Here is a 20,427-nt window from a genome sequence, read left to right as displayed (position 1 = left end):
AAAGAGGGTAAAAAATAAACAAACCATGATGCGGCCTGATCCCAATTAAATTTTAAAGAAATAGTAAAAAGGTGCTTTCTCAGAAAAGCTGCATCCTCAGGAGCTCTGGAAATAACCCCTGACAATTTACAATAAAAATCACACACTCGGCCGTCCTTCCTAAAGGGGAAATGTGACCTGTGACCCCTGGCAAGCCCGGCTGGTGCCTTTTTGCCCGTGGGAGGCCGTGATGCCGGGGAGGGCGGGGACCCTGAACGACACTGAAATGTTGAGAAAATGCAGATAAAAACACCGGGCGGGGCCTGCGCTGCCCGGTGCCACCCCAAACCCTGCCCCACGGGCCGTGCCAACCGATGCCTTAAACGTCTAACTTTCCCCCAAAACGTGGGTGGAAAGTTTTTCATGACCAGTATCCGCCAGCTCGAATAAAACAGGAGGAAAAATGAATAAAAACAAATCCTTACTTTTTGCGTTCTTCTCTGGAACGGCGACTGTCACGCCGCCACCAAAAGACCTGTGCGCTCTGGCCGGACGGATGAAGCTTCCGGCTTTCGGGCCGGGAGGCAGGTGGATTCGTACTTTACTTCCGGGGTCAAGGGCCAAACTCTCCAACTCCAGTCCCACCAGCTCAGCTGGGGAGCTGGGCGTATTACCCGCCTGCAGATCTGTAGGGAGGTTGCATAGCAGCACCACTTCATGCGATTCCTGCTATTTGGTGGTCACTGATCTTTTTGTCCGTTAGACTAGGCAGTGATGAGGAACCTCTGACATGCGTGTCAGAGGTGACACGCGAACTCATTTTTTTGGTTGATTTTTCTTGGTTAAATGGCATTTAAATATATAAAATAAATATCAAAAATATAAGTCTTTGTTTTACTATGGTTGCAAATATCAAAAATTTTCTATATGTGACACGGCACCAGAGTTAAGTTCGGGTTTTTCAAAATGCTGGCACGCCGAGCTCAAAAGGTTCGCCGTCACTGGACTAGGGTCAGGTCAGGATGCTAGCAAAGATCAAAGCAAACAGAGGTAACGTTCTAAATACGGAGGAACCCCAAACTGCTCACGGAGCATCTGGGAAAGCGATGTGTCCAGAAAAAGAGCAAGACGCTAAAGGGCCTCCGGGGCACAGCGACCTCCTGGAGGCAGCTGGGAGCCCCGGCCTGGGTAGCACAGCCTCCCCGAGGGTTACAGAAAGTCTGTCCTCACCACAAACTGTGTGCTTCGCTGGGAGAGGGCACCCAGGCTCCACCCTCCAAACACACCTGGTAAAGCGTGAGCTAGCCCCTGCACTAGGCACTTTCCTTCTCCTAGGACCTCCTAGTCAGTGGTTCTCAACCTGTGGGTCGCGACCCCTTTGGCGGTCAAAGGACCCTTTCACAGGGGTCGCCTAAGACTATCCTGCTTATCAGATATTTACATTATGATTCATGACAGTAGCAACATTACAGTTATGAAGTAGCAACGAAAATAATTTTATGGCTGGGTCACAACATGAGGAACTGTATTTAAAGGGCCAGAAGGTTGAAAACCACTGATTCTAGGCAATGTGAGAGAGAGCTTCCAGGCTTTAAGAGGAGAGGAAGAGAAGAAAGAGAAACATTAAAAAGGTCTGGGAAATCCAATAACAAATAAACAAAACAGCCTTTAAACATCAGCATCAAACTTCGAGTATGTGCTACCCACTGGAACAAAGAACGTGAAAGCAGTTCTTAGCTTGGATCTAAAAGGCCAACACCAGTGAAGGGATTTCTGGTCTCCTGTCTACCGTCATGCAGAGAGGAGAGCCATGCCTCCTCCTTCCCAGCAGACCTGCATGGCTTTCTAGAGTGCGATGCCTGATTCCAAACACAGTCCAACCATCATGTGCACCTTCCGATTTTTTGAAAGGATTCTAATCATTGAGAGAGAGAGAGAGAGAGAGAAAGAGGAACATAAGGAAGACAAGAAAGTAAACAACGTTGACTTCTCACAATTGTAATTCTTCAGCCCAATAAGAGATCCCATGTCTGCTTTGCTCCCATTTCCTGTACATCAGGAATGAACCTCATTTTAAAACAGTAAAAAGCAGGAGGCACACCACAGCAATATAGATTCAAGCCCTTTAATGAACTGCCATCGGTAACAAAAGATGTCTCTTTTGATTAACTTTGGGGGAATCAACTCGGGCACCAGAATCCCTTTAAATTATTACAAACCCCCCACCTAAAATTCTGCTGGCAGGAGCCAGGGAACTTTGTTTGTAGAACCCAATTTAAAGGAGGCTGATCTCCATGTCAATTTCAGATCAATTTAATCCTCACCTCCACTGCCTACCTGCTAGCAAATGAACTTACTGTGTTTTTCAATAGACCCAAATAACTAAAAAGAAATCCTCACTGTCTGCATATAAGAACTCTGTTAGTTGATGCTATTGAGGGAAAGGCAGACAAAACCCAACCAGTGTTCCCCCTTCCTTTCTCTTCTGTCATTCTCCCCTCACCTGTGATTAAGTAGCAGGATGCACCCTGGATGGTTAATTAGGTGTTAATATCTTCCAGTGGCTTATACCCAAGCTCACTCATCTGTGGCTCTGTTGTCTCAGGTGACAATACCTGTAATTCCCACAGTTTGTTTGTTTTTCCCACTCAACACCTGAAACTGCTTTCCCCTTCTCCCCAATGGGCAGTACTTCCCATCTGAAACTGTATAAGTGTTAATCGCTTTGTTATATTTCCTGTAGATGCTGGAAAGGGCGGCCCACCAAATTTTCCCACTGGCTTGTCCTTGTCCCAGTGTTTTCCAAATATTGTAAAAAATAAAAAATAAAAAGCAAACCCAGCCCTTCTGCTTAAGCTCCTTTATTGCTGATAATTTCACTAGGTGCCAGGAAAAGAAAAAAAAAAAAAAAAGAAAAAAACCCAACAACAACAAAAAAACATAGACAGTAAACAACAACCCTACAGTAATTTTTGGATCAAGGAAATGAAAGACTCAGCAAGCGGCAGGTGAAGGGAGTTTCAACATTGGCATCGGTGAACGGGAGCAGTAAATCTGCGATTTTGGCAGGTGACTGAGCGTGTGCTTTTAAAACAAAAGCTCTTTACAGAAGCATCGTTTAGTTTTAAGTAATGAGTGCTGTGCTTTGGCAAAAATTCCTCCTTCCTTTCCCCCACCCTCCTACACGCATAGTGTTTCTTTCTTCAAGTTGTCCCCTTCAATAGGATCCGAGAGACAACTAAAAACGATATGAGTGCCTATGGCATCATTGGGCTCCTTACTCCGTACCTGCCCTGCTATAATGAATAGATTAAATCAGCTCAGGAGTGGGCCAGCACCCACAGAAAGGAAAACAGCCTGACAGGAAAAGCGGGTGGGCTGGTGGTTGGGGGAGCGTCCTCTAAATAAACAAACAACAACAGCAAACAACCGGGCAAGTCCCAGTAATAAAACGCCTTAAACATAATTATTTCCTCTTCTTTTCTCAGCGCCAACAAACACACTGATGTCATTTGCTGAGGAGGCACTCATGGGAGCTGTGATGGATCAATTGGTCCCCTCTCCAGATCTGCACGCACCGCAGCATTCTACTCTCTGCTGTCTCCCGGGAGGGGACTCGCTCTAAAGACTGAGTGTTTAAGACCCCGAGGGGCCTGAAGTGAAGACAGAGTCAAGCCCGGCCACTGCTTTCACCTGGGCTGTTCAAACAGAGGCACCGGGAATCCCAACGTACAGTCTGTGTTTTCACGTGTCCTTTGCATGAGAACACCTGATTCACCATTTCTGTTAAAATATTTTGATGGGCTCTGCAAGGGAAACAAGGTTACGACATCTTTAGTTTCACATTGGAATTAAATAGCTGGGCTAAGGCATCCACATCAATACCGGGCATCAGGAAACCAGGCTTGCATTTTATTTCTGGAGGATTACGGGCCACGTGGGAAGGCAAGTTCTAACAAAACAGAAACAAGATTTCTGAGTAGTTTTACTGTTGGGGGGGTGGGTGGTGGTGGGATGTGTTGGGTTTTATCCCAGTTCATAAAATAATAAAGCCTTCATATCGGGATAGATCCAATCAGCATGAAGCATGTCCACTCTGCTGGCAGGTAAGACCAGGGGGGGAAAAAATGATGGCTACTCAGAGCCCAGGAAGTGCTGTTTACACAAGTTCCATCAGTTTCTCCCATAGGAGACGGGAAGGCTACCAACAGGCCTCTCCCCTACGTCTGTATCCCACCTGCCCTGCCGGAAGCTGCTCTGTAAGGCTTGCTTGCATCCGGATGGGTCTGAGCCAATGTCAGGAGCATCTGAAATGGGCAGAGCACAGACATGAGCAGGCCAAGGTCCTGATTGCACCACCTTCTGAATTAACGTTTCACACAAAATGAAAGAATGGGTTTTGAAGGCCCACTTTCAACGTTGGTGTAAACCATGAGTAGTTGGGTTATCTCCTTTTGACAAACCAAGCTAAGAGACAGCCTTTAGGATGAATTCCCAAAACATCCTTGGTATTAGGGCCAAACAACATCATCACTTGTTCCCATGGCAGCGACGCTAACTAACATCACACCTTACCCAAAGATGCTGCCATGGGAGAATTTACATCCAATATCAGTGTGTGATTGTCTGTTGATCTTTCCGTTAGGAGATCTGTCTTCAGGATAAATCATGCATTTTGGTAGTTTTGCATACGTTAAGCTAATGGAAAATATTAGTGAGGATCAAGTGATGCTACAGAATGGAGAATTCAATTTTTTGTGTGATGGCACTTAGGATAAATATTTTGTAATATGCTCAAGAACCATAATATAATCTAGACTGTGTTTCTAAGATTAAATGAAAGGTAATTAAATGGCCTCTCAAATGGCTTGTGATTTAATTTTCATACTCTAGCCTAGGAAATTGCCAGAAAGAAGCCATGAAGCTGTACAGAGTTGCAATTACCCACAGAGCAGAAAGCGAGTGGCTTCCCATTTTTGGCTTCCACTCCTGAGATCCCTTAACCAGAGTGACTTTCTGAAAAAATAAACTAACTCTCCCAAGAGTATCAAGTATTGAACTTTTCATATATCAGTTTATAATATCTAATATCACAGAGTAACTTTGAGGAATTGTCTTCTTCCTTCCCCAAATTCCCCATCTGGCCAAATGCCTTTCTCTTGCTTGCTCTTAGCTGTCAATCATGTTTGCAGCTGAAATTTGATTTCTCTCCCACCAGTAACCTTATATGAAATATTACCAGGGAGGTCAGGACTAGCATGAACCTTGCCTTAAAAGTTCATTAATTCTTTACTCAAAATGGATGTAACAAAACTGGCTGGTGGACATAGATCATCATATTTAATAGATGGCTTTCAAATTTCAATTATAAAGACAAGGATAAAAGAAATGAACACAAAAGGAAGGAATTAAGTATTGGTACTGCATGCACACACCTGGACACACAAATTAATCCCAAAGGGATACACCGAGTTAAAAATCTATGTATGAGAACTGTTAAAGAAAATGTTAATTTTGTATAAGCCTCGGAAAGAAATCATGTTAAATATTCACCATCCAGTAATTCAAAGACTCTCATAATAGCAGCATGGAGAAGTAAGGATTCAGATATGAGTTTTGAAATAGTGGGGAGGAAATGGGGTTTCGTTTGCCGACACTCTAAATTCACTGGGTCCTGAAACTTTCTCCTTTGCCACAGGTTGCAATTGAACATCGTGACGTTTGCCTTCTCCTCAGTTTCTCTAAAAAACAAAAACTTTGTATTTCATGCAAAGTTCTCAGCAAGCAAAATTTTTAATTAAAAAAAAAAATCAAACTTCGTTCCATTAGCCAATAAGAGGTAACAAGTATACATAACAGGATGACACTCAATAATTATTGGTGTAGGAGTGTTGATCTAGTTCTCTGATTGAAGAGGATTCATAATTAAATTCACACTGGGCTACTTGGCATTGGAAGCCCATTTAAAAAGCTCAATTTCATTTTTTAGTAGATGAAAATCTGACTCCTGCCTCCTGCCCGTCTCCTCCCCTCTGTCTGCTACAATTGAAGTCGAGAGTAACTCCAAAGTCACATTTGAATGCAGAAGGGGGACAAGTCATGCTTTGCAATTATACTAAATTTTCCAAATGTGAGTATGGAGGGGATGACAAGAGACTGTGGATTAGAAATGTCCATGAACCCCAGGTTTGGGCACCAGTTGTACAGATTCCCCCCAAGTTCTCAGGTAGAGGGACTAGCTGGCTCTTGGTGTGTCGATAGACTGGTGCTGGTTAAGACTAAAGCTCTGAGATTTACTCCAACTGGATTAATTACTCTGTACGCCACACCTATGGGATGAAATAAACACAGAAATACATGCATGCTGCTCACACCTATTGCGTCACTTCCCTTCACCCCGTGTCACAGTTTCTGCTACTTGTGAAACCCACATACTGAAACGACTGAAACAGGAGCTTTTCACGCCCCGGGAGCGATCAGCATTCCTTGCTTGCTCGCTTTCCCCCTCGTGGAAAACTCACTGACACAAGCACATGCAAATCAGAAAGCAAGATGTACCTCTTTGACTTCGGGCAACAGGAGTTTTCACATCACTGATGTAGAGGATTCCCTTGGGTACCTGATTCAGTAAATATATTAAAATAAACAAAGGGTCATTAATAACCACGCAGAGGGTTTCAAAGACAGAATGTTCAAGGCAGCCTAACTATCTATGAAAAGAGCAGAATGAGACCAAAAGAAGAGTGATTTCGTTCCACTTGCTTTGGCGTCCCGGCCTCAGCCCTGCCAGAGGAGGGGTTCGTATGGAAGGGAATGGCGTGCTATGCAAGGTCACTTCCTCTGACCATGGCTCCCACCCCAGGGAGTCGGAGATAGTGATACCCAGTGGCCTGGCAGCCTGGATCAGCCTGAAAGCTGTCCACAGTTCAGAGAACTGAGCAAGTCTGGCTTCACAGTGGGGGAATGGTCTCTGAGGATGCTCATAGACTGCCCGTCCCTCAGAGAACCAAACTGCTCCTGCTTTCCCTGGCACTTTGCGGGGGCATATCCTCTTCCATGTCCCCCCTCCTCCTCATGGCTCTGGTCTATTCTGCTGGTACCGCTGACCTTAATTGCAAATGTTCTCTTAACAAATAGAACCATTTAGATACCACCCTTTTATTTATTAACTTCCTCTCTGTTTAAATTAGTAGCAGGGAATGCTTAGAACAGTAATATGAAAATGAGGTTGCTTTAAAAAAAAAAAAGAGGCTTTTTGCTTCACAGTGAATAACAAAGCACAGTAATTCAAAGTAGTTAGCTTTCTATGGTTCAAAAAACCCTTATTGCTATTAGCTGTACTAATGTAAGTGGCAAAATAATTATCACTTACTGTACGGAGTCCAATATTTTCCAGACAGCAGTTTAATAACAAAGCAGACCTGTCATTTCTCCCTATAGTTAGTCACACTGTACAAGTTCAGACTGTCAAAATATATTTAAAATCTAATTTTAAAAATTCAACATGGCTACAGGAAATCTGTGTACAGTAATTGCGATAAACTAGTAAGTGGATCTAATTTTTCCCTCCAACGTGGATATTCAGTATTTTGCTTTAATCCCCCTTTTTCATTTGGATTCCCCTACAGTTGGTGTGAACAGATACACTACACTCATACATCTGCTAAAATCTGTACGCTGCATAGCTGAACACAGAATTGTCCTCTACTTAAATTTTCACTTTGCGTAATTCTAATGATTTCAAATGCCCTTTATCTAAATGTTCTGAGTACTGTATGCATCAAAACAGATAAACAAAACTGTACTCTTGTATCTGTCAGAACCGCCCCAAATGCATTACAAGCTTTCCTTCACATTTCCCATTAAAAACCCTTTTAAAATCTCATGGTACAAACTACTCTTCTTCATGTAACAGGATACATTAATCTTTTGCCACATATATTATTTCTATGCCAAAAAGAAAAAGAAACAAGAACCATGCTGAAGATATAAAACCTGGAAGGGTTATCATTAATATCAGTTGTTCTCCATTTGGAGTTCAAATGGCTAATCTTAAAAAAAAATACACACACACACACACACACACACACACAAAACTTCCTATATAAGGTTACTTTTTTTTTTTTTTACAAAAATCTTTAAAAACAACAGATTCTTTTAGAAACACAAGTGAATGGAGTTTAAAAGCTTAAGAGATTGAGGAGAGAGTATTTTTGTAACTCCTTTGGGGCATTGCAAACATATGTTAAGCTTCTGCAAGGAATATTTACATGAGATCATATACTTAGGAGGCATTTTTCAATTTTAGAAAAATATTACAAAGCAATAATTGAACATAGGCTTTGCAAAATGCCCCTTCGCCTTCCTGACCATCTCGCTGACAGTCTCTGTTATTTTTGGAGAAAACGAATCAGGCCTCATTAAATGTGATCTTTGGCATCTGGCCTGAAATCTCATAAAGTAGATGTCCTCTTTAGATCATTGGTGTCATTTTCCTCAAGATGACCTCTACTCTCTGGCTACCTGAGGGCCCCATCCTGTTATCAAGGCATTTACTTGCAGAAAGGAGAGGGGCAAGATTCTGTTTGCACACCCGAGCAGAGTCCAAAAGGCATTGTGGTTTCTCTGTTCTCATCGCCTTCGCTGCCTTCACCCGGGCTAGTCCCAGGGGATGCGTGCTGGGGGCAGGGGGTCTCGCATGGGAGTGAGAGAGATTTTTGAGCTGACCACTATGGTGTAGTCCAGGCCAGATGTCTGCCAACACAGAGCCTCTAACAGTTGGATCTATTTACCTAATGATTATATAATATTTTTTTTAATAGCATAGGAATGTGCAGTGGTATTCCAAGGAAGATTTTAAAAGGTCTCGTTACTGTACAGTGCAGGGAAACACAATGATCAGCGCCCCCTGACAACTTGCTACCGAAGGTCAGCGTGTGTCCCCGCGTTGCCCAGAGTTCTGCCAAGGGGGGGCCAAGGTTTTATGGGCAGATCAGGCTAAGACTGACATTTCAGGCTAGGTTAGAGTAGACTGATTCACTCTGTCGTGCGATTATTTTTATTTCATAATGTAGGAACTGCAGATTTATCTTTTAATAGCTTTTCTCCTCTGCAATGTTACTTTAAAGAGTTCTAGAGATTGCTAGATAAATGATAGCTAGATAGAAGATAGATAGACAGATAAATGGCAGATGAAAAAATACGCTGGAGTCACTGCCTGAATACAGAAAGCGTCAAACGTCATTTTTAACAGATTTAATCTTAGATGATTACCTCGGGTTTCCCCCCATCCCTTCAACAAGGAGTTTAGTATAATCTGACAGTATAAAAGTGCCTCGGATGCTGAGATCATTAACTTTTAGTTTCAACACATTTATATGAACATTAATGAATCCTTCCTCGAGAGAAAGAAAAGGGGGGGGGGAAGGGGAGGAGCTCTATTTTAGAAGGCACAAAGATACTTGCCTAACTCCTCCATAGTCTAAGATCTGAAAACCTGAGAGTCCCTATAAGCAAAAGCCCCTCCAGGAAAGGGCTCCTTTCTGAATTAACCGTTTTAAAGCTTGGCCTCTTAAGACAGTTTCTGAGTCCCTGAGTTCTGACTGCAACTGTGTTAAATTCCCGAATGCAAGCAATACCCTCATGCTGGAGCTGTTGGCAAAACTCTCATAAAGTTTGCTTGACCTGCTTTCCTTTAAAATGAGCATCAAACTACCACAGAAAAACCCAGCCATACGGAGATTTCTATAAAGATTTTAAGACTGGCCTTTTGCATTTCCTCCTTTCTTTTCCCTTTTCCTCCTAACTCTGTCTCTAACCAGAGAGATCTGGAAAATGGGCCGGAAAATTAATGAAGTAAAAAATCCACTGATCTGGAGGCCCTGATCTTATTTACAGAAGGTTCCTAGGCAGCTGGCAGGTGGATTGGGGGATCCCAAGGTGAAGGGCAGAGTCTTCCAGGGCTCAGTCCCGCTCCCTCCCTCCAGGCGCCCGCCTGGGAGCACAGCCGAGCAGCTAGTATTGATGTCCCTGGGAGCTCCGCTGTGGCCGGGACAGTCCTCTTGGAAAACTTAAACCAAATTCCAATACAAATCCCAGTCCTCTGCTGGGGCACGGGCGCAGGGGGTGCGAGGTCCTGGGCGCACTGGGTGTTGAAGCCCCAGGCACTGGGTCAGTGTTCAGGCATCTGGGAAGGACACCCTGACTAGCTTCTGACCCCACAAGCTTCCCAGCCGGCTTCCCTCCAGAGCACGGAGCACAGCTGCGGTGTTGGGGCTTCAGCGAGGCCAGCATGCAGGGACAACCCCATGACCTCAGGAGGCTGCTGGAACCCACCCCTTATGTCCAGCCTCTTGTCCTTCTGCACCTGGGAGCCCTCCCAGGAACCCCCAGAATGAGGAGCACACCTGGCCCTACCCAATGCAGCCACTAGGAGCCAGGTAGTGATGCCCAGGGTGAATGGTCCCAGCAGCGCAAGTATACATAGGGAGGAGGCTGATGAGGGTAGGGTGTGTGTGTGTGTGGGGCGGGGGGGGGGGCGTTGGGGACACATGGAAACTGAGAGGGGATGATCTCAGCATCCTCCCTGCCTTCATCTCCTTCATTCCGGGCTGGGCTTCCAGACCCTTCCTTGGCATCAGAAGCTCCAGCCAGCATTAAACATCCAGGTCATGGTGCCTGCTATTCTCCCAGAGCAGCCGCAGGCCCTGCTCGCCACCCTAGCCTCTGTCTACACTGAACCTGGGGCAGGTGTGACGAAATGGGTCCAAGGCCTCAGCTCAAGTACTGACTTCTGAGTCTCTCTGAGGGCCCTGGGGGACCAGGCAGGAGAGGAAGAGGTTCCAAAAATGATAGAGAGGACACTGGGATGGCACAGGGTTCCGACAGTAAGAGGCTGGAGCCTGAGAGCTCAGGGCATCACTATTGTTTTCGGGACTCCTGGGATCTCAGGGCTGGCCAGGGCTTGTCAGTCACCCTTAGAAACAGATCCTTCCTACTTGGATGCAGGGGCCCTGGGAACCACCTAGAGGTGACCCCTGGCAAATGGCGGTCATAAGCCAAGGTGGGCTTCTCTTAGTAAGACTCCCACGGGCCCTGCACAGCCGCATCTCCCTGCTCTCTGCTCCTCTGGGCCTCTTTCGGGATTGGCCTATTATACTGGCATCCTAGGCCTGCTTTCCTGCCGGAGAACTCCCGAAGAAGGCCAGAAACCCACGTGTCCAGGCCTCCGGAAGTGGACGAGGCCACGTAGAACCAGAGCAAGTCTGCGTTGCAAAACGGGATTCTGTACCACTGACCCGAGTCTTCAGCCCAGGGCCCCCTTCACAAGCATCCTCCCTGGGGGGCTCTCAGGAGAGCGGTTTTCATTCCTCCCTGCCCAGCTCTATATGATTTCCCGACTTCTCCTAACCCCCACCCGAAAGAACCAACCACAAGGAAAAGCATCTCTTTGGAATCTTAGCGTGGAAACACTCAAGGGTGGCGATCAGAATATTTAGAATAGAGAAACTCAATCCAAATCCCCAGTGTGCAGCTCACATCCAGGCCTGGGCTGCACGGGGAAGAGGGGTGTGGGGGCTGAACACAGAACTATTTCCTCTCCTCCCTTCCCTTCTTAAACCTCCACAGACACCCCTCCTTCATCCTCCCTTCTTGAATTAAGGCCCCTTTCTAATCCTAACTAAAGATCCAAGAATCTGTGAAGGGAGGGATGTGATTTTGCAATCCAAAATCCTAATTATAGAAAAAAAAATTGTTATTCAACAAAAAAAATGGGGAAAAAAACGATTTTTTTTTTTTTTTTTTTAACAAGGGGAGAGGTGCTCAGTTGATGATTATGTTCATTCCAATCCTAGCTTCTTGGTGGAAAATATGTCTTGTGAGTTTCTTAAAACTGTCCAACTCTGAAGCAAATTCATATAAAAAATGTTAATTCGGTGTGCTGCGGATGTGTTCTTTCTGTCTCAGCCTTGTTATATTGGGCAAACTTATGGGAAACGCACAGACAAAAGGCTTTCAAATTTAAACAATAAAAACTGTCATGAGGCCATCAAACCCATTGTGGTGACCACATAAACTCTGGCATAATGTGTCTGCCGGTCTGAAACATCAGCACCCTGAAGTCACAGACTGATATGTGTGTACATGCCTCCAAGTTAAGACATTAACAGTTTCCCCAGATTCGGGTTTGATCTCTAAAATTATTTTCAAAAAGGAAACACATGTGAGCCTATTTGAAGGACGTGGACAGCCGAACCCTGATCGCACCTGGCGTGTGAACTCTGGCTCTGACTTCAGCCAGTGAGCAAGTGAAATTCAGGGGGGCAACGGGGTTACTCCTGGGACTGTCCCTTTGCGGTCCTCTCCATTCTCTCTGGCTCTCCCCATTTCTCACCTCCCACAGATGGTGCAGGGGACAGGAGCCTGGGGTTTTGCTCCGCCTTCGTGCACAGCAATTTAACTTGCTTTGTTTTTTGTTCTGTCCCTCTCTAAAGGGTAAAGATGTCCCCACATTGTTGCAGGACTGTACTTCTTTATGCCCCGACAATCATGAGACAGCCTGCGAGACTGAAATCCTCTCACCCTGTCCCCTACCCCCGCTCGAGAAAAAAAAAAAAAAGACAGAGCTGGGTTTGTTCCGGAGCCCGGGCGGGGCAAGACTTGGAGAGAATTCCTCTTTTCTGGGGCTGTTGGACGTCTCGATTTTTGGAGATTTATATCAAAAGTGACAAAAGCAGTGTTATCAGAAGGCCCTGGCTCTGTTTTCAAACAAATGCAAAAACAAACAAACAAATGCTGATGCTGATCTGGGCCCCAGACCACCTCCCTGATGGCTACTGTGTGCTCTGCCTTGGACTTGGGACATCTCCTAAATTTAGGATGGGCCGAGAGTGAAAACAAACTTCAGGGTTCCTCTTATTTTTTCTCCAAACTACGAGGCACCCACTCCCAATTATTCATGCAGCATCCTGAGGAATAATCAGAAGTGGTTCAAAATGATAACTTATCACTGTAGATAAAGCTTCCCTAAAAAAGAAAAAAAAAGAGACTTTTCTTCAAAGAAGGGTAAAATTATTTTATATATATATATATATATATATATATATATATATATATATAAATTTCCTTGCAACTCAGCAATCTGAAGCTGTGAGTCGTGAGTCTTATCGGATGGTTCTGAGGCGTAAGGCCCCAGAGCCTGGCTATGTGTTTTCCTGACACGGAAATCAAACGGCTGAAGGTTGTCACTCATGTATTTTCGTCTTCCAACCTATGTCAGTTAACTACTGACAGGCAAAAAATAGACATACCCGTGCAGCAAGCCGACTTTTAAATTTATTGATCGGCCTAGAATACCGGAGGACTACGTTTTAGGAAGCCAAGCGTGTGTGAGTACGGAAGTAAGTTGGCCTTCACAAAACCAACAGCAACAGCAAAAGCCGCCCCCCGGCCCCTCCCGCACTGCACTTGGGAACCTCTGCGTGTGTCACAGCAACTTCAGTTATTTAGTGGAGGGAAATGCTAGGAATGCAGCTACTGTGACAGCTGTGCCCCGTGTTTGTGAGGGTGGCTGCCATGTGCCCTCTGCTCGCTGCGCTTAGCAGGAAAGCTGGTGGCTTGGCAAGGGGAGGTCCTGTTTAAGAACAGAAGGATCTAGAATCGAGGCCACTAAATAAAAACTACCGGGGGGAAAGGTTTAAGGGCGAAACGAGGAGAGCTTCAGGATCCTATATTCAGTAATAAATATAGGGCATTCCCCCCACGCAGCGGCCTGTGTTGAAAGGGGCCCGGGTGGTTATGGCATGGAGACAGATAAATAAATACGATATTGAGACATCATTTCCTCCCCAAGATCAGGAAGTGGAAGCGCTGCCTATTTGATGCCACTCTATTAATGTGTCAGATGCGTTGTAAAAAGTTATTACATGGTTTTGAGAAAGGAAACATACAAGGAGCCGGGAAATTAAAGGGAAGTCATCTCGTGAATGTTTGGGAACAGAAAAGGGGGAGGGGGGAAAAAAAGCACGCAAGGAGGGTGTGTATTTAACTTAACTTTGTATTTGGCTACACATTGTTTTCATTTATGGCTGAGTCTGATAAATAAACACATTTGACATCACTGATACATACAACATTATCTGGGGTCTACGAGAAAGCCAGGCTCTGCTAGAGCTTCTGCCCATGGCATCTGCTTGTGGGGGGGCAAGGGGGGGGGTGTCCCATATTTTTTTCTCCTTGGTGAAATTATCTGCCAGAGAAACAATGAAGCGTGAAAAAGTGCTATTGAGAGTGTATGTCTACATATGCTTTACAACTGCTAGCTGGTACCTTTGGGATTCTTTCCTTCCTATAAATGTATATATATATCTATGTTTTACATTTCAGTGGGTTTTTAAAAACGAATATTACATTTGAAAACAACGGCGCCTATTCCAGTTTCGCACATCTTAAATCGACAAGCACCGGTTCGCTTTGCTATGGGTCAGTACAGACAACCCTCAGACAAGTGGCATAATTAATTAATACGGAGGAGGTTATATATTTAATAGCCTTTTTCTCTAACGCAAACATTTTTTTTTTTTTTTTTTTAAGGAAGGAGACTAAACAGAAGTCAGGGGCAGGTTGTATCCTACCACTGCAGATAATACTACTGCTACTGACAATATATTTTTAATGCACAGTTCTCACATAAATTTCATTTCATGAAATACACTGGTAAGTACATGTTGCCGGGGCTTCCAATATGTGGCGTATCCCACTGATGGCTCCAAGTTGCGAGTGGGCTCAGTTCTGTAATTGGAATGAAAGGAATTTTAACACTATTTAGACAAAGACTCACATGCAGTGTAAAGGGAAAGCTAGATTTCATTATATATATATTTAATTTAGGGACTTATTTGTAACAGGTACACTCAGGCGGGATTTAGGATTTCTTTGTTAAAAAAGCATGTATTTGTGTTCCCCGCTCTACTTCGAAGTTTTTAGTAACGATTATTTCCAAAATCACCTTTCGCTAGGCGCTAACCTTTTCTTAAAGCCAAGCCACCAAAACCCCATTTTTGTCAGCACCCCTCTACTTGCCTTCTCATGTTTTGGGCCAGAGCTTTCTTATTATATTGAACTGCCTGTAGGGTTCTATCAAAATCCTTAATTGTCACCCAACTGTATTTTTCTCCCAAGTCCCTTTCCTCATGCGATCATCACAATAACTCCATCCTGAATGTCACTCTTATTTTAAGAATGTGTTTGCCTAAAATCTGTCATCTGATGCTGAGCTTTTTTGCATCAGTGACATCTTCATTTCTGCTTCTTCAGGGGAAGACGGCCTATCTCGGAGTCGGGATCAGAGGGGAGAAGAAAAAAAAAATCTCTGAAGCAGAGAGCAACTAACATCTAGCACATGAAGTGGTTTCCTATTAAGACTTTTGCTAGGCAAAATTAAATGTGTATTTGGGAGCCCTATCTAAACTGGCACAGAAAGAAAGGTCAAAATGTACAGGATATGTGCTGTTTGTGGGATAAAAAAAAGAAAAAAAAAACAGGGGGTGGGAGGTGGGGAGGAAGACAAGATGATAAACTGGCCAGAACTCATCAGCGCCAAGCACAACCTGTTTTCTTCAAAATAAGGCCTTCGGTCAGAGTTGCAATATTATCTTAAAAAAGAAACCGAAAACGAAATAAAGCAAAAGTCATGGTGTTTAGCTCTATTTTCAAGACAGTATTGGCTTTGTCTAACATTCTGTTAGTGTTAGAATTCTAGGGGAAGTTGACCAAGAGTTGCACGAATTTGTGTCATTTTAAAATAGGTCAGTGCTGTTAGGGAAGGTAGCGCAAGACTTTCCAAATGATACACAGCATGGTTTGGGCGACAGATACCAATAAATCAAAGCACAGCCTTTATTCCACCAGGATATTATTTTGGGGAGTGTATTTCAGGAACGAAGGTGATCTGAAATCATTACCAGCTCATCTTAGTGGCGAAGCCCTCTGTTAAATATTTACCGGGAAATATGATTTAATAACAGAGCTTAAACCCAGATATGTACTTGGAGTTCTGTAAGTGAGGGGTGGATTTTTCTTTTTCCTATTGAAGAGAAGTGACCTTCAAAGTTAAAACACAAACAACTTGGATTTGTCCTAAGTGTTGATGTTAAATCTTGTCAGGCCTTGCTAACAAGAAAATCCTGGCGTGTAAGGGAAGAAGGGCAAATAATCAATTTTAGCCCCAGAGTGAGCATTGCTGGTCTTTGCCATTAAATGCACGGGCACCCAAAGCCACCTCTGCCATGCCTAATTTTCCTGGCTGATTTCTCTCTCCGTGGGCGCACTGCTGGCTCAGATGCTCAGGCGATGCTGTGAAGGCCCCGCTCTATGGCTGGGAACGTTGTTTGTTTTCACCAGAGGGCACTGATAGCTCAACTCCTTTGAAAACTTTGGGGGTTGGGGGTGTAAATTTTGAGAGGTCATAATTTATATTTATATTAAATATTGCTAATTATTAAAAGGAACTGGCCTCCTCCCACCTCACCAAACAGCCTAGACTTCACCCTGAGTTCTTGCCTCCCTATTCCTCCATTAATCCTTCCTCTGGAGAAAAGGGTGTATTTTACACTTGTAATGCGGTGTTGGGCCCAGTTAAACTGTACACTAAGAAACTGAGTACAGAATCAAAAAAAAAAATGCAGTTTATTATTGTAGATTATTCTTTCTCTTGATATAACCAGAATTGAAAATGAAAGAAAAGCACATAGGAACATCACGCGTGGTTAGTTAGTAACTCAAGATATAAAACAATTTTGCACAGCAAAATATGTAAAAGAAAAGTAACTGACAAGATTTTTTTATATTTATTGTGGTAAGATTTACTTTTCATTTTTTTTTTTTTTTTAAAGACAGGATGTCAGTCCCTGAAAATAACATTTACTGATTATTGCCTTTAAAACTGTGGATTTTTTTTAAGTTACAGAAAATCCAGTTCTGCACCACAATACAACTGTAAAAAAATCTGCATCATTTTAAAACTGTGCAGTAATGCCATTTTTATAACTGCATAAATTTTATTAGCGTTCTAAACAGTTTTGCATTTTTTTTGTATTATATGCTTGCAGGTTATATCTTAGTGCAATTCAGTCCCAAATACTTTAATTTTGAAAAAAAAAAAAAAACAACACATACATTTTGAATGTAAAATACCCCTACAGATATAAACAGGGGTGTTTCCCCTTTTAATACTTTGGTTTTCAATACAGTCAGTGGTATAGCAAAGACTACACATACCCAACTTATATTTAAGTTGCAAGCACATGCTGTATAGGCTACTTTTTAAACAGTCCCCTTGCAAACTCTACCCCCCTTAACATCACAACAGTAAACAATTTAGTGCATCAATCTTTTAAAAAATCTACAGCTAAACAGACCTAACTCTTTCAAATTTATCTATAACATTCCTTTATCTGTAGCATACATTTTAACTGGGCTAACAGATTATAAAAACTAGAATTAAATTATATACTAGAAACCCATAGCATTCCACATTTGACAATGACCAAAAGCAAAAAGAAAAAAAAATAACATAAAAATAAAACAAACAAAAAATAACGGGGCAGATTTCTTTCTTTAAAAAATAAATTTTAGACTGCTTTCGGAAACCGCACAATTTGAGTCCCCAAAGTGGGCTGTCATTCTTACTAAAAAGAAAACATTAGGAGTTCTTTAATGTTTGCCATTTAAATTTTTTAACCCATTCTGGCATCTTTGACAAGGAATGCCTTCAGTGCATTTACAATGGGAGGCTGAAGTTCTGAGTAACTCAAAGCAGTTTTGGAGCAGATGCAAACTTTCATGGGAAGAAGGCTCTCTAGGGTTGCACTTTTTCGTTCTGAACTCAAAAAAGTCATGAGACAATAAAACAAAAGTATGAATGCCATGCCCTAAGTCTTTGAACGTCCATTTCCAAGCCAAAAGGAAAAAAAGAAAAGAAAAAATAATTATACCATACATGTCCAGCATGCAGGCTTTTTTTTATTAATATAATGTCTCTTTTCCATAAAGTTTTTGAAACAGTTATAGTTCATCGTTGCTTAGAGAAAGTAGCAAGCATAATAATGCATGAGATGAGAATGAGTTTTTTTTAATGGCAGACTAAACTCTCAGATTGGCATCATAAGGCCAAAACTCACAAGTCACACCCAGAAGGTTGATGCAGGCTTGATTGTGGCAGGTTCGTGAGGATTTTTTCTCTATTTTAGCATAACAGTGCTAAAAAACCCGGTGGAACTCAGCACGCTGCAAGTCTATAACATTTCACATTTTTTTTCCTTTGCAAGCTCAATCTCACATGAAGAACTCAGGTGGAAAAAAAACAAAACAAAACACCTTAGCTTTTTTTTCTCTTTTATCTCAGAAGAGATGGATGAAGAGGGCGTGAGCGTAGAGGTTGGAAAAAAAGGTCAACACAGCAAGCTCCAAAAAGTAGAATTAAAAAAATCCAAACAAAATAAAAACACACACAGAAAATGGAACACCAGCTCATGAACTGAAGAAGAAAAAGAAAAAAAAAATGTAAATGATGCAGGCTTCAAAGGTGAGCATGAAGAACTCTGCTGAGATCTTTGAACATTGTGCAAGGGGGAGGGGGGGGGCATAAAAAAACAAGCTACCAAATTATGGAGATTTCCAGATTGGCAATCCATGAGCCAGACATCCATTCCCTCCCCAATTTAAAAACAGCCACCACCGCCACCAACTCGGAGCAGGGTGTGTGTGTGTGTTTGGGACATTTGGGTGGGGGTGGGGGGGGCCGCAAACTTGGTAGGGGAGGGGGCGAGGTGGTGGCCAGCCTGGCTCTGGAACTAGCAAGCCCACTCCCGAGTTGGACCCCCACGGAGCACTTATCAAGGTGGCTAGCTGGGATCGCGTGTCAGACTCACATGAAAAACTCGGGAGAGGACGGGTTGTCGCTGCTCGAGCCGTTTTCTCGGAAGCCGCTGCTCACCAACTTCTCGTATTTCTCCTTGTACGCGTCCCTCTCGCGCACCAGCCTGGAGATCTCCTGCTTGAGGTGGTCGACCTGCTGCAGCAGCTGGTTCTTCTCGGACTCCAGGACGTGTCTCTGCTGCACCCTCTTGAAGCGGCAGGACTGGGCATAGCCGCGGTTTTTCAGGGTCCGCCTCTTCTGCTTCAGCCGGATCACCTCCTCCTTGCTGACCCCGCGCAGCTGCCGGTTCAGCTCGCGCACCGACATGGTCACCAGCTGCTCGTCTGAGAAGCGGTCGTCGAAGTGCAGGCCGCCCGCGGCGTGGTGCGGGTGCAGGGCGCCCCCCGCCCCCGCCGCGCCCCCGCCGCCGCCGCCGCCGCCGCCTCCGCCGCCGCCCCCGGCGCTAGCCGGGCCCCCGCCGCCCGTGCCGCCCGGGCCACCGGCCGAGGCGGACGCGCTGCCCGCGGCGCCCGGAGCGCCGGCCGTCGGGTGGTGGTGGTGGCCGGCGGCGTGGTGGTGGTGGTGGTGGTGGTAGTGCGGCCCCGCGCCGCTCTGCGCTGCGGCCGCGGCGATCACGGCGGACACCACGGCGGCGGCGGGGCCCATCTCTTCGCCGCTGCCGCCCAGGGAGGCGCCGGCGCCGGCCCCGGCCGCGGATGCCAGCTGCTGCGCCCCGCGCGCATAGCCATCGAAGCCGCCCTGGAGCTGGTGGCTGTTGCTGATGAGCGCCTCGACCGCGTCCTCGGGGCTGAAGCCCAGCGCCTCGGGGTTCAGCTGCTGCGGGTAGCCGGTCATCCAGTAGTAGTCTTCCAGGTGCGCCTTCTGCTCGCTGCCCGAGCCCGGGCTGGGCGCCGAGAAGCTGGGGGAAGGGGGCACCGAGCTGCACGGCGTGCTCATGGGGGTGGAGGACAGCGAGCCCCCGGCGATGAGACGGCCGCACTGGCTGATGATGCGGTCGGTCTCCACCGGTTCCTTTTTCACTTCAAACTTCATCAGATCGAAGTCATTAACATATTCCATGGCCAGGGGACTGGTGGGCAGGTCGGAGTTGCTCATTGCCAGTTCTGATGCCATTCTCCTGCCGCCGCCGCCGCCGCCGCCGCTCCGCCAGATGGGCTGCAGGAGAGGGGCCAGCGGGCTGTGCTGGGTGGCCAGCGGGTGAGCCAGCTTGCCGGGCTGGGGCGCTTCTAGCTCGCGCGGCGGTGGCTGGCCCGAAACCTCCGAGCGCGCACACACCCCCCCGCCCTGCCCGCGCCCCCCGCGTCCGCCCTCCCTCCCCCACTGCTCACGCCAATGTGCTCGCTCGCCCCGGCCCCTCCTCGCCTGCTCGCCTTAGTGCGCGCCGAGCCGGCGGCTTCAGGCTCGGAAAGGTCCTCCGCGGGCTGCGGTGGCGGCGGCGGCGAAGCCGGAGGAGCCCGGCCGGTTGTGCGGCGTCCCCCGCTCGCCGCTCCGCTGCGCGCTTTGCATAAGGA

General features: G+C 45.4%; 1 protein-coding gene across 1 annotated transcript; it reads right to left on the bottom strand.

The window, feature by feature from the left end:
- Positions 1-14,017: 14,017 nt before the first annotated feature.
- On the bottom strand, positions 14,018-20,273 carry MAF (MAF bZIP transcription factor). Its single transcript, XM_036345467.1, has 2 exons — positions 18,909-20,273; positions 14,018-14,769 (listed from the first exon to the last, which is right to left on the bottom strand). The coding sequence occupies exons 1-2, from the start codon at positions 20,027-20,029 to the stop codon at positions 14,664-14,666; spliced, it is 1,227 nt and encodes a 408-aa protein (XP_036201360.1). The 5' UTR covers positions 20,030-20,273; the 3' UTR covers positions 14,018-14,663.
- Between the last annotated feature and the right edge of the window lie 154 nt (positions 20,274-20,427).

The sequence above is a fragment of the Myotis myotis genome, unplaced genomic scaffold (genome assembly GCF_014108235.1).
Source record: "Myotis myotis isolate mMyoMyo1 unplaced genomic scaffold, mMyoMyo1.p scaffold_m19_p_19, whole genome shotgun sequence".
NCBI lineage: Eukaryota > Metazoa > Chordata > Mammalia > Chiroptera > Vespertilionidae > Myotis > Myotis myotis.
This window is presented reverse-complemented; position numbering and strand designations above follow the sequence as displayed.

Bases quoted from the DNA above. Each gene is read 5' to 3' on its own strand.
- MAF (XM_036345467.1), bottom strand. From the start codon at position 20,029: ATGGCATCAGAACTGGCAATGAGCAACTCCGACCTGCCCACCAGTCCC. The intron at 14,770-18,908 runs GTGAGTCTGACA...TTCCAATTACAG, and splicing joins TCCTCTCCCGAGTTTTTCAT to AACTGAGCCCACTCGCAACT.